This window comes from Rhipicephalus sanguineus, chromosome 7, assembly GCF_013339695.2.
Source record: "Rhipicephalus sanguineus isolate Rsan-2018 chromosome 7, BIME_Rsan_1.4, whole genome shotgun sequence".
Taxonomy (NCBI): domain Eukaryota; kingdom Metazoa; phylum Arthropoda; class Arachnida; order Ixodida; family Ixodidae; genus Rhipicephalus; species Rhipicephalus sanguineus.
Window position 1 is genome coordinate 151,964,267 of NC_051182.1, and position 14,710 is coordinate 151,978,976.

Genomic DNA, 14,710 nt, shown 5'->3' on the forward strand with positions numbered 1-14,710 from the left:
GTGCGTTGAAGTGCGTTTGAGAAAGAAAAACAAAAACAAAAGGAAGTAATAACTGTGCCGATGCAGAAAAAGAAAGTCCGGTTGTGTGTTTTCCTTTTTTCGCTTCGAGGCTATAATAAGAGGCACGCGCTATAAAAAAAGGGGTTGAATTCCTGAGGTCTTTACTCTTTGCTTTTTACAGTTTTAGGCTTAGCTCTTTTAGGCTTGGCAAACGGTGCCTTTAGGCTTATATGCCAAGGCTTTCGGGGCAACCTCTTTACTTGATGACCGGGTGCTAGCGTTCGCTTTCGCGGTCACGGTGCTATTCGTACCTGTTAGAAGACTATATTTTTCACGTCTCTGGCATGCGCACCTTTTTTTCTCTCTCTCTCTCTGAACTTCAGGGCAATAAAGTGCCGGGCTATTCCCCTAAGAGTGTGGGCAATTTGACGCACAATAGACCCCGGTTGCTTTTTTTTTTTCGTACGTTTCGAGTTGAACGGACTTTGTGCTTACAAACGCGGTTTTGATGCCTTTTTGATGCGTCATTGTTGGAATGCGTGTGTTTTGGTTGGGTCCATAATCATTGGCCTATGAATTAACTCTAACGACGGGATCAAGATATGTTCCAGCTATAAGCACCCAGGGCTTCGTTGTGTCAACGGACCCAAACTTAAGCCTGTAAATTTCCTTGTTTCATTGCCGCTCAGTTCTATGGAATCCTTGATTGTGCGATTTCATCTATTCCTCTTGTTCCCAATTCTTCTGCTTTTAACAATCTACGGATTAACGCTCGACACATGGATTAACGCATGGAATGCTCAACTCTTGCCATTGTTCTTTTTAACATCAACAAAAACCCGATTGCATTATGTTGCAATTTATTTTCCTTTTTTTAATATATGTAGCGCATTGACAGTATCGGGCAACGGAATTCTCCAGAATTCCAAAAGCCCGATGCTGCCGATGACTTCAGGTTATGTGCTTTCGGCGCTTAGTTTCGTTTTCCGGCACACTGCTATGCTAAAACGAGTGCCCTAGAGTGTACAAAATCAAACTAGACTAATTCAACGTTGCTGTCTCTTCATGCATTCCACGAAGAAATAAACTGAGGAGAGTGGTTTGCTATTTTGGTACTTCATATTGTTACGTGGTTGTGACGGTGAAGAAGGCTGCAGCACAACTGGGAAATACGGGACGTTTTATTTGGGAGAACTTGCGCCCGGCAAACGAAAAGCCAACGTAAAAGCGATTCACACTGTACACTGATAGAGGCGAGAACGGTCGTCGGCTGTCGAGTAATCTGATCAGCGGTAAGGCGCGTCGGCATTTATACACGCGGCATCGAAGATTCCAGGCTTATATATCGTTGATGACAGCGTTAGTTCCAGAATAATCTCTGCTGTTCGCGCTGCGCGCTCAAGCTTATCAGAGCAATCCAATATAATCAGGAATGTTCGACATTCCGGCGCGGTGCGCGCAAGACAGCGGTTATACGTGCAACGGGTCGGTTACATGAAAGCGCGAGTGTCAATATTTGAACGCAATTTCACCAATTCCACGAAGACAACAGAATCATAACGTATGGAATTGTACAGTGCAGAATACAGAACGAAACACTTGAAGAAGCACACACGGACAGCACTTCAAGTGTTTTGTCTTGAAGTGTTTCGTCCTGTATTCCGCGCTCTGCAATTCCATACATTATGAATCAAGACCAACTAAACTAGCCCGACTTTCCGTTTTGTTGACTGCAAGACAACAGAAGACTCGCTGCGTCTGTGTTTTTATGTAGCCTTTGTTGAATTATCGCACTTTTGCTCAAATAACTAAACTAATGTTGTACTTTCAGTCGCCATAGAAGACACTTTGCGAGCGCACGTTAAGGTATGCGCTCGCATATCAAGAAAACGAAAAAAAAAAGGGGGCGATAGCGAAAGAAACGAGAAACGGAAATAAAATCTTCAGTGTTTACGGAAGTGTGAGCGGCAAGCAAGGCAAGAAGAACGCTTCCGCTGCGGTTTGCTGCACTGCACGCCAGGCACGTAGGCAGGATTTTTTTTCGGGGGGGGGGCCCAAGGCCTAATTGTTCGAAAGAAAGTCTTTCCATGGCAAAAACAAAAAAAAGTTGCCTGGGAATATAGAAGGCTGGAAAAATTTCGGGGGGGGGGGGGGGGGGGGCCCCCCGGGCCCCCCCCTTGCCTACGTGCCTGCTGCACGCGTAACTTCCATTTCCGGCGGCTGACGCGCTTCAATCATTTTTTTTTTTTTGAAGATAATGGGCGGCCGTGACTGTTGGCGGGGTGATGATGTTACCGAAGTGTGCGCGTGTCTGTGAAGGGGGAGGGTAAGAGGCGCTACCTAGCGGGGGACAAGTTCAAGTTCGTGCCGTGCCGCCTGTCCGCGCATTCAATTCAATCGTCGATCGTGGTGCTCCAGTATTATACGCACGAAACTCGCTCGATTCGCCGCTGGAAGCCGCACGATTCGATTTCGAGGTCACTTCGAGGCCGCATTGGCCACATCTGCAATCGAACAGTGCAACCGCAAGCTGTACAAAGGCTAAAGACCATGATGATGACGATTGTTATCGCCTCTACTGACATCCCCCTTGAAAGGAAATAGTAGTAAGGGTTGTTTATTGGATGAAAACATGCAACACAAGGCAGGCCCGTAGCCAGTAACTTTTTTCGGGGGGGGGGGGGGGGGGGGGAGGGGCACTTGCTGAAAGCCTTGACTATTGAGAAAAACACATATTTTCATTATTTATTTTTCGTAAAAAACACCTGCTTCAACAAAATTTCGGGGGGGGGGGGGCTAGGACCCCCCGCCCCCCCGTGGCTACGGGCCTGACAGGAGCTAAGGAAAAGGAAAATCTGTACTGATATGGCCGCACTGTAACTGTCTTTCACCACCAAGCAGTTCGAATGTTTTTTAGGCAGAAAAAACAAAAAAAGAACAGGTCACACGGTCCATTATGCATTTGCATAAGACGAACTGAAAGGCGAACGCCATCTTCTTTTTCTTCTCGGTCGATTGTATTGATCCCGTGCAAACGCCTTCGCGTCCAACGCGGTTTTGCACTGCCTGTGGGATCGAAGAAATTGAAGCATTCTGCACCTCACGTGGTTTTTGCAGCGCCTCCGTGATCGGCCCACCCTTGACCGAACGAGGATGTCACGTGATGACGTCATGTGACGTCGCCTTATGTGTCATCGTACGGACATCACGATGGCGCCACAAATTTTGGCGACCTGTGACGTTTGGAAGACGTCATAGGGTAGACTTCATCACATGATGATGATTTTTTTCATCGCTCGTGTTGACGCCACCGACGCCGACGGTCGCCTCTCGCATTTGACAAGGCATCTAAGGCTTTTGCCTTAAAATGTAGGCTATAAAGGCAGCCCACTGTATATATTGACCAAGCAGCTTGACTTCGCGCACACACGCGAAAGAACTTCCGGGTCACACGATCTCGTGCAGCAGGCCGGCATGCGACAAAACGCGGCCTGTACTAAGCGCCCTTGAACAAACAGCAAGGGTTACTGCGAACACGTATATAGACTAATATAGCGCCCAAAGGTGTATGTGTGTGTGTTTGTATGTGTGCATATGCACGGAGTGTGCAGCGCTGCAGCGCCGAAGGTTGCACGCCGCGGGCGTTTCACGGGCGTGCGAACGAACGTGGTTCTATACTGCGCACAGCAGGGCAGGGCGCAAGCTGAGTATGGACACGCCTTATTAAACACGTCTCTCGGAGTCCCATTGTATGCCACGTCGCGCTCGCGTAACCCCGTCGCTTTCTCTCTCTCCTTCTCCTCCACGAGGTGGCGCCGCCGTCACCCGCTGCAGCAGAAAGAAAAAGTGAACTGCTAACAGTGGCCGGGATCGATAGGGTCACACGTCGGGACAGCGAAGTGCATCGCGACCTTCAAAATGCTTCGTTATACAGACCGCTTCGTTGTAAAGGTTCCGCTGTAAAGGTTACGCACCGCATAAGATACTTGGTTATAAAGGTCACTTCGTTGTATAGGTTACGCACCGTATAACATACTTGGTTATAAATGTCACTTTAAGGTAACTTTATAAAGGTCACACGTTGTGAAGGTTTAGTTTTAAAGGTTCCGTACCGTGTAAGATAATTTGTTATAAAAGTCACTTCGTTGAAAAGGTCACACGCCGCGTAATATAAACGTATAGACTTGGTTTAGTGCTCGCGACATACAAGGTGCTTCGTTATACGGGTCGCTTCTTTGCAAAGGTCAGGCACTTCGTACAACGCTGTTAGTATGGCCTATAGGTAAGGAATGCTTTGTTGTAGACATGATTTCGTTGCAGAGGCGTTCGACCGTACACACGCACCGAGTCGGTTTGGTCGTTATAGTTTGCAGTGCTCGGATTCGCCGTCGTGGGTCACTGCGTGATTCTCAAGACCGCGCGAAAAATTGGCCAGCATTTTTCGGAAGTCCTTGAATGGGATAAATCAGGTTTAATGGGTGAGGCGACGAGACTGGATGAAAGGTGGACCATTATGGACCATACTGGATTGGGTTAATTGCGTTGGACTGGTGAACCAGATCATATGGATGAGCTAAACGGATGAAGGAATCGGGCAGATTAGATTCAGTGAGGGCCGGATTGACTTATACGAATATGTACAGTTGGTCTCAAAAGTTTTGAGACCACTAGGTCTGAGAAAACTTGGAATTTGACTTTGTGACTGTATTCGGTCGAACCGCAAAGTATACACGTTAGCGTGTATTAGAACAGGCCAGAACATCTATATTCAGGGTTTCCTGCCGAAGCAGCGGTAATGTTGAGCTTTTTCTTGTGTGTCCTGGTCTGTGAACTTATGGATCAGTCGACACGATGGACAAGAGCAGCCCACGTGACTTGGCGTGACGAGTGAATGGTTGTGATTCCGTTCGTAGTATACACTGATTTCGTTATAGCCAAGCAGCCGTTTTCGTAAATTGTTCAGTGGCTAACGGATCGTTCTTGTCTTCGCAGTGGAGACCTTCATGTCCCCGGTGCAGACGGATTGCGTCAACGTCAACTACTACATTCCCGAGAACGAAGAGTCTGACGGATTCTCCGAGCAGCGCTGGGAACGACTTCGTGAGTACTCTAATTCAATTGAATTCAAATCAGTTCAAATCAAATCACTTTTGTACACCTTTAATTGCCTTTAATTTAGATATGGTTTCATTTCATTCACTGTTATTTCATACTTTATTCTCCTGAACCACCTAAATCACATTTGATTCACCTTATGCTCTTAACGATCACTCCTAATCACTTGGAATGCACTTGATCCATTAGTTCACTTTAATCCACACTTCATTTACATTTAATTAACTTTAGTTCTCACCCGGGGAACACGTGACTTTTGGTACCATTCGTGTTGTTAACGCCGGATTTTCTTACTCATGAGCAATAGAAGGCTTTCGCCTCAAAAAGAGAATAGTTAAAGAATCGACTTTGGCACTAGAGCCCCTACTTTAAATCCCGCCGTAGAAGCAGTTTTAACATCTTTCTCTAATTCAGTATGCAAATACACTGCGCCAACGTCACTCGCAGATGCGCACGTGTTTTGTGACGTCATTCGCGGTTAGATACCCGGTCGGTCGGTTCAAATGGCTGGGAGGTAGTTAAACAGCTGCTATACGCATTAAAAAAAGTTAGATCAATGTGGGCCTCTGCTCGACAGTTAAATATTTATTCGGTGTGGATACGAGCTAGGACTACGTCACTCGCGCGCACGCACGTGTTTTGTGACGTCATTTGCGGTTAGATACCCGGTCCGTCTGTCGATTGAAGTGGCTGGGAGGTAGCTAAACGACCGCTATACGCATTTAAATAATTAGAACGACGTTGGTCTCTGCTCGACAGTTAAAAAAAACGAACGCGCCGGTGACTGACTGTATGACGGTGAGGTCGCGAAAATGCACGCTTCGTCGGCCTCGCATGTCACAATACGGCATTCACCGCTGCACGAGCACCTAGGCCTTTCTTTAATAGTGTCGTCAATTCGTGAGCGATTGTTCGCTTTGACATAGCATCGATGCTGACGCCGGCGGCAGACAAAAGAACCATTTGACGGTCCTGTCTCCTGCCTATGTGGACGAGGTCTCGTATCCGTGACGTGTGCGTACAAGGCAGAGATATATAAATAAAAATAAAGAAAAAGAAAAGCTGTCGACCTAGTTTGCATCCCCCGAAGGCACTTTATAGAGACGATTCGATTGTTGGTTGGTGTATTGCTCCTGGCGCAACCCGCACCGGCGGATCGGCCATGAATCGGCCGGTACATTATCGTTGAAAGTAAATAACTCTAGAAAATGAATATTTTTTTATTTATTTGTACAAAACGTGGGAGGGTATAGGCTACGTTAGAGCCGGCTATCCCATCATCATGATAGTGACGTTGAAAAAAACACACACACACACAAAAGCAAGAAAAATAAGAAAGAACAAAATAATAAGAAAAGAAAAAAATATCCGAAAGTACTATGTGCACACGATCTCTGGCGTATAAAGATATACCGACCTTTTTAACGAAGAGTGTGGTAGTGCCACAGAAATTGGGTAAATCCCACTACTCCCCACTGGTCCACTAAAAATGAAGAAAGGCAACAGTTAGCGCAACAAATGGCTGCGAAGAGACGGCGGCGAGCCGAAGACCCCGAGTACGTACAACGAGAGTACGGCGGCTGCGAGAAGACCCCGAAACAATGGAAGGCCAACGACGACGTGCCCGTAGATCTATGAGAGGCGAACGCTTGGTTTCAGCGCGAGTTTCTCTCTCTCGAGTTTAGACATCTGTGTCGTGTCTGTGACTGTCTGTGGTTTAACTCGAACCTCTCTGCACTGAGAATCAACGTAGAAACAACCTAGCATCACCTAGCTAAGGCCTAGAAACAACCTATAGAAGCAACCAGATTAGTCTTCAGAATCGTCCAGTTTCGCTGTTTCATGTTTTGCGCGGTTTAGTGCGAGTTTCGCCTGATTTTTTCCCTACGGTGTAAGGGTGTTAGTTATAGACACGGTAAAACCCCTTGAAGGGTTGAAACTTGTTTACTGTGTAATGCCACGCTCCACATAAGTATCAGGATTATCACAGTGGTCGCAGTGTGGGGACGCGTCCTCCTCTTGATGCGGCACAGGAAGTGAGGTTTGCGAGCAACATCTAATAAATAGGTTTAGAAGTAAATGGTTTATAAAAGAGTATATAATAATTGTTGGGGTTTTACGACCCAAAGGGCTCCGTAAATTCCAACCAGTCAGGGTCCTTTAAGTTTAACGTGCGTGCACCTAAACCAAACCACACGGGCCTCTAGCATTTCGCCTCCACCGCGGTCGAGATGCGATCCCACGACCTTCGGGTCAGCAGTCGAGCACCGCAACCACTAGACCACTACGGCGGGTAGTTTAGCAAAGAACTCATTAGTGATAGAAAAAAAAAACTTTAAGAATATTAAAGCATGACGATGGAAAAAGAATCTGAAGCTAGATAGCCTTAAAATTCAAATCTTTATGTATCCCGCAGGATACCAACCATAGTTATCTTTTGTTTTGTGTTCTTCATCTTCTCATGACGTGTGTTCAAGAAACGCGGTCATTTCTTTACTAAGCCCTTTTTTCTCGTTTTCTAATGCGAACAAATTCATAGGAAGTAAGCGAGGGTTTCAGAAGCAGCTGTTTCAGTCAATTTTCATGTCAGTATAAAAACGACCCCCCCCTCCTGTTCGCATAACCCTTTTCTCTATAGCAGGGATCCGCCGACTAAAATCACTTGTTACAACACTCCCCTGTCCTGAAACGACCCCTACGCTGACACCGTGGCCCGCGGTGCAAAATTTAAAAATGAGCTTGATGGTCTCTTGAAACAAAGGGTATAACAATTAAGCCTAGATGGGGACGTTGGCGAGGCGCGACAGCTGATGACCGCGTAATTAATTTACCCGACATGCGGGAATCTGCCTATCTTCCGCCTCCGACTACGCAATCATCCGGTAAGAGCCAGGGGGCGCTGATAGCCTATATAGGCCTAGCTGGCCGCGCGTCCGCATTCCAGCACGCTTTTTATCCAATGTCTCCGTAAGTCTCCGTGCTCCCACTTTCGCTGGTTGTGCACGCACGCACACGCACGCGGCGTATGCAACTGCGTAAGAGAGACCCCAACAACGTAGACGCGACATTGTGACCCGTTGCGCCGCTTGGCCTCGTTTTCCCATTATAAGACCGGCCGGCATGCAGCGCCTTCGCGTGGTCGCTATGACAACTATGTAGTACTCGTCTGCGTCACCGCGCTGAAATCGTCTGCGCACGGTGCTCGTAGCAGACGACGACGAAGGAAAGAAAGAACATGGCGGCGGTTAAAGGACTTAGCAGACGACAAAGGTGCAAGAAGCAGATGGTAAATGAACAATGCGCAGGCGAGACGTAGTACGTAAAAGATAAGCGGGCGGTTAGAATAACGAATGAATGAACAGACGATGGTTTAAGAACTAGCAGACAACACACAGAGAAGCAGACGGCGGGATTAATGCGCAGGCGCGAGAAGTAAAACATAAACAGAAGGTCAGCAGAACGAGTGAACAGAAAACGGTTAACCTAAACTAGCAGACAAACAATATGAAAGTGACAAGTGAATAAAGTAGATATACCACGTCCAAAAGCTGGATCAGTAAATCCACAAATAATAATAATAATAATAATAATAATAATAATAATAATAATAATAATAATAATAATAATAATAATAATAATAATAATAATTGTAGGGTTTTACGTCCCAAAATCACGATATGGTTGTAGACGCCTTAGTGGAGGGCTACGGAAATTTCGACGACCTGCGGTTCCTTAACGTGCACCGAAATCTAAGCACACGGGCCTGAAACATTTTCGCCTCCATCAAAAAAAAAAAAATCTATAACGCAACAACCACCGAGTTTTATGCACTTGATATGTGTTGCTCTATTGCCCACTCATCGAAAAGTGGTAAACTACCTGGACGGTGCTTACTGATGACCAGTTTACTTGTATCTTGTAGCGTTGTACAGAACTCAGTACGTATTTCTGACCGTATGATAACTGCACAGTGAAAGGGATAGTTGGGCTAGCTGGTTTGCGTTCATATTGAAACAGTACAAAAGACGTAGGACACATAAAGACTTGACAACACTCGTGTCAGCGCTCGTGTTGTCAAGTCTTTCTGTGTCCTACGTCTTTTGATATTTCAATATGAACTACACAGTGACCATAGCGTAAAATAATCAGTTATTGGATTGAGGTCAGATAAAGACAACATTTCAATTATAAAATAGTGTCGGTAAGCAGCAAACAGTAGCCAAACACTAGTCGTGCGTAAGTACTATAGTGCCTAAAATATACTGTAGTGGTACTGGCACTATAGAATATACTGTAGTGTCAGTATATTCTAGGCATTGCAGTAAGTACATACATAATTTGATTTCGGTAAGACTTAGTCGCACCTTGTTACAGGATGCATGTGTAAGAGGCCCACGAAGACGCTGCCCTCAAAACGATATTTTCGATATTTTGTGCGTTTTTCTTCGTCCCAATATAACCGAAGTAGATTGTCAGAAAGCGCGTGCACGCATCTTTCTCACCGCGCTGCCAGCGCCATTGATGCTAGAGTGACGCTGAAGCAAATCGTACATCTATCAGCCTTTTCTTTAGCGCAGATCTTTACTAAGGCTGTCGTTTTTATATAGGTAAATGCGTTTCAGAATTGAGCTTTTTACATTAATAAAGAAATAATTAAACCTAAGCGAATTATTCTAACATTATTTGATTGCGTATCATTGATGAGACTGTCATATACAAACTATCGCTAAGATTTCTGTCTTAATAGTCATACTAAAATACTACACAGTCAACTAAAAATACATAGAATGGTACCGTGAACACACGCGCGCAATGTCTCAAGAGGAAGTCTATATCACAATAATATTAAAAGAGGCACACGGCAACAGGCAACCGAACAAGACAAAAATAAAGGCAGGAACACTAGCAGACGACGAAGGCCTAACAAGCAGACGCAAAAAAAAAAAGAACCACGAAAGAAGGAACCAGACGTAAACGTGCAGAGAATAAGCATACGAAAAACGGCAAAAATAAGCAGACGACAACACGCCAAAGCGTTGCAGGCCACGCCAACGACGTCCGCACGACGGCGTGGCTTATTGTCGGTCGCGGAGGCGCACAATGCGAGAACGGAGGCAGCAGCCTCAAAGGCCAACGAGGTGAAACATTCAGCATTCAACAACAATAGCCAATACAATAACACCGGCGCAAGAAAAAGCCATAAGACCTTCCTCCCTCCTCCCCCCCCCCCCCCCCCGGGTTCTTGTTTCAAGAGACACCGGTGAGTGCCGCCACAGTCGCATCGCACGTACGTCGTCTGCTCGCACAAAACGACAAGAAATAAAAATGTATAGACAACTCAATCACTGGATGAGACAATCTTGCTGCTATGACAGCCGATAGCCAGCGTCAGCCACAACTTAGCCAACATAAGCCATTGCCGCTAGCATACCAGTACACACGGCGTTGAATTCGGTCAGAAATATGACACACACCGTTACATTATGTGGGCGGAAGACGGAAAGGAACATTTTGTTCGCAGAAAAAAAAAAAAAAAGAAGTGGCAAGCGTCCGCAGCGCCGCCTTTTGGTTGTCCACAGCAGCGTTTCTTTTGTCTAGCGCCAGCCGTTGCATAGCCACCCAGGCGACGAGTGGTCATTCAGGAAAACGCAAAACAAATGAAGAATCGAGAAAACGAAGAACTAAAAAAGAAAAGAAACGAAGACGAAGCGAAACGCTGCTGAGGCTCGTGTCGCATCGTCCACCGCGCATCCGAAGTTGGAAGCTGTTCTATCTGTCTTCCTCCTACTTGGTTTTGTTTTGTTTTACGCGGAAACAACAGCGCAAACGACGGAAGCAACGATACACCGAGCTTATACTTACCGTTACGTCCCATTCTCTCAAGCACGTGGTGCATGTATCTAAGCCTAAATGCCTCGAACGCGGCGCAGAAGTTAGCGACGACCAGGGAGGCTATTAGAGAAGAAGAAAAGAAGACACCGTCGTGAAAGAACACGTATGACTGCTGGCCTGCGCAACGCGACCCAAAGCTGCAGCGAAACGATCAATCTATCCCCCTGCACCCCCCCCCCCCTCACGAAGACCGCTTTCGGCGCGATCCTTATTCACCGCCCGTTGAAAGCGAACACAAAACAAAAAAAGGAACGAAAAAAGCCACGTGACTCTCCGGTCCGCAGAGAGGTCCCGCTGGGTCACGAAGGTTGTTGCTGCGTCGTTCGCATCTAACGGTGCTTTTTTTTTTGTCCTCTCGTTCATCGCGTCATCCCTCCTCGCAATTTATCTATCTATCCTTCTCCTATACTAACCGCCTCTCCACAATAACGCCAACGCCGGCACACTGCTGGAACGTCCTCCACCGAAAAGTTACCCTATACGTCGTCGCCGTCATTAGGGTTAACTCGCTGTACGCCGCATACCCACGGAAGCTCCCATTAATAGCGCTGCCGCTTCGTATACCTCGAAAACAGCTCTTTTCCTCTTTCTCTCTCTCCGTCCCGCGTCCACTTGGGTGTGCAACGTAAAAGCGCTTCATCGTATTCCAACGTTGACCTCCCCCCGCTTCCTGTAACGGTCGCCATTAGGCTTAGCTCTCGGTATCAAGACCCAATAGCATCCGCAAATGCGATACGCCTTCTGTTTCCTTATCCTCCGCCTTCCTCTTCTATTCCGTTCTTGCTTTTTAATCCGCAGAAGCGAAGATGGGTTTTCCCGGCCGCTTCTAGAATTCGCGCACGTGCGCCTGCATATACAATATACCCTCAGTGTGCGCATGCGTGGGATGAAGCTGCGGATTGGATCTTTCGGAGCGTGTCCTCGGCCATCATCGCTGCCCGTAACGTGCGGCCGGAGATTATATACTGCTGATACGTGCCGCATAAGGCGAGAGCAAGACGCTAGGGGGCAGCACAGATGGAGGATATGTGTGTACCGTAGGGCGAAACTTTTTCATGCTCGCTCGGGGGGCGCCATTTTGTTTTTATTCTTTTCCTCGTACTAAGCCTTTTTTTTCGCTTCTTCCCGCTCATTCTCGCAGAAACTGTCGAGAGTTCGAGAAGCGAACCAGTACATAAGAACCAGCAAACAAGAAAGATCCGTACAGAGAAGCTATCACCTCTTTTTTTTCCTTTACTGTAAGAGACAGGAAGAAAACGCGACGTTTGTGCTTGCTGTTTGTTTTTGTTGCCGGTGTGGTTTTCCGTCCGTAAATAGATTACACGCATCGCAGAACACTGGGGGATCACAACTCTAGCAAGCCGATGCAAAAGAAGCAACCCCCGAAAAAAAAAAAACGAAAGAAATCTACGCACGTTCGTGTTGGACGCGAGAAAGAAAACTTCCGAAATGATATTCGTGGCAACGTGTTTCTCCGTACGCGCGCGCGCGCCGGCCTTAATAATGGCGTCTCGGTCGTGTGGTCCACATATATGTATGCGTCAAAATGCATGACTACCAAACTACGAGCACAGGAGGCACATGGAGTTCTCCGCTAGGTGTCGTCGTCCGTGTAATGAACACGACATACGCTGTTGCGGCTTCGCACCTAGCAGGGTTTTAGGGTTGACGCGTGTGTCCGGGTGCATCTGTTTTTCCATACATCACCACCACTTACCGGATCTTTCCTCCCCTACTTCTTGGAGGAAATTTTGAAGAGGATATAATATATTCCTAGATTGTTTATGTCAGCTTAGAGTGGTGGTATGCGGTGCAGTGTGTATGGCAAGTTGAATGTTGCGTGCGGTTTTCGTTCTTGTGTAACTTACCCGTCCATGCACTCAAATCCGTGACGGATGCATCGATGTCGGTAGTCGACGTGTTTAGTGCGAATGTTCGCGTATTTCAGGGTGTGGGGACCATGAAGGTATCGACGACGCGAAGCGCGTTCTTTAAGGCCTTTCTTTCCTGCTTTGTTCTTTTCCCTGTCGAAATGTAAGCGAAGGGTCGGATAATACACCCTTTTAACCTCGACCATATATATAGTTTCCTACTACATTTTCATCGTTAACATCATCCATCTCGAAAGCAATGTTTGCCTCGGCCAGTTCCCCCACCTTCTGTGAAGAGGTGATGTTGCACGATAATGTGGACAACAATTTCTGACCGAAGTATATTACCTCCTTAGCTATGCGCTTTACAGCCGTCGTATGTGTTCTCATGTCGTTGTAATGTGTTTAGCCAAAAAAAAAAAAGCTTATTCTAGCAAGAAGAAGAAATAGTAGAGAGGAAAGGCAGGAGGTTAACAGTATAGGACCCCGGTTTGCTACCCTACACATGGGGACAGGGTTTGGAGGATTTAAAGATGGAGAAGGGAAGAGAGAGATAGAGAAAGATAGAAAGATAGCAAAAAGACAGACAGCACACATAGAATCAGTCGGTCACTCTTGCGTGGTAGTTGGTCCTTTTGCGTGGTACGCAACATTTGTCACAGTCGCTTGGCCAAGTTCGTCGCTCTCAAAAACCTCAGCAGTGGCCTTCGTCGCCTTCAGTTGTGATGTCTCTGTTGACAACATGCAAGTATTGTTTGAACAGACATTTGTCTACTGTCAAGGCGCGCTAGAACGGACGCCATGACTGTCTCTGAGCATTATATACCGGACAGTCGCACTGGACGTGGTTGTAGCGTCTCCTCGCACGACAGGCATCGCAGAGAGCGTTTTCGGTCATTCCAATTCGAAAGAATAGGATTTCGTAAATGCCACCCCTAGCCCAAGCGATTAAAGCAGTGTGGCCTCTCTTCGGCGGAGTCCAGTTGGCATACAGATTGCATCAAAGAGGACAGGTGGCGTTGACGATTAGTCCGGTGTGTTTGGCTGCTTGGTGGGCACCATAGAGCGAGCGTGATCTCCTGTGCAAGGCCTCGAAGACTGCGGCGTCATCGGGAACGAACAGGCCGATAATGCCGCTCGGGCAGCTCATGAAAGCACACAGGAAGATACCATCCCACTTTCAAGGTCTGACGCTGCCAGCGGTCTTCTTTATTCTAGCAAGAACAGTGATAGTACAATAACACTGGAACAGAAACACCGGAACAGAAATTATTTCACGTGTACCTCAAACGCTAATAGCCTCTGCGTCTTCAGGCGAGCGTTCGTCTCGTTCTGGTTATTCCGCGAACCCGCCTAAAAAAAATCTTGCGACCAATTTCACCCAGAAATGGTCGCCTAAGCAGAAAATCAAATGCTATGCAACGCTTATGTCTCGCAGCAATCACTTACTCAGTTGTACGAGACGCGCGCCTAAACGGACTACTTCGCAAGCTCCGGCCCCCGTAGCTTATCCTCCATTGCCAAGAAAGTTGTCCGCGAGTGTAGCTAATGCTTAGAACAAATGGTGAACGACTTTTTACAGAGTCATATTACGAGTTGTAAAAGAGAGAACGCTTTAGAATACTACGAAACATCGATGAAAGAACAGGGTTGCTGACGAAACTATTGTCTAAGCCTCTAGCGAAGCATCTCCACGAACCATCTTTCGAGCCTTGTCTAACTTCACACAGCCCAGTTGCATGACCATGCTACAGCGGGAACATTTGCGTGAACAACATGAAAGTATTGCGACAACGTCGTGGATCGTTAGCGTGCTTCAATTCTGCAATAAC

At 46.8% G+C, this 14,710-nt stretch overlaps 1 protein-coding gene across 2 annotated transcripts in view; it reads left to right on the forward strand.

Moving 5' to 3' along the window:
* LOC119400263 (transmembrane protein 114) overlaps positions 1 to 14,710 on the forward strand; it is a 157,275-nt gene that overhangs the window by 75,324 nt on the left and 67,241 nt on the right. The window contains exon 2 of one of the 2 annotated variants that reach the window (XM_037667276.2): positions 4,993 to 5,100. The exons of the other annotated variant lie outside the window; for it this stretch is intronic. Within the exon in view, the coding sequence (XP_037523204.1) occupies positions 4,993 to 5,100 (108 nt within the window). The remainder of the gene's footprint in view (positions 1 to 4,992; positions 5,101 to 14,710) is intronic. 2 annotated transcript variants of the gene reach the window in all.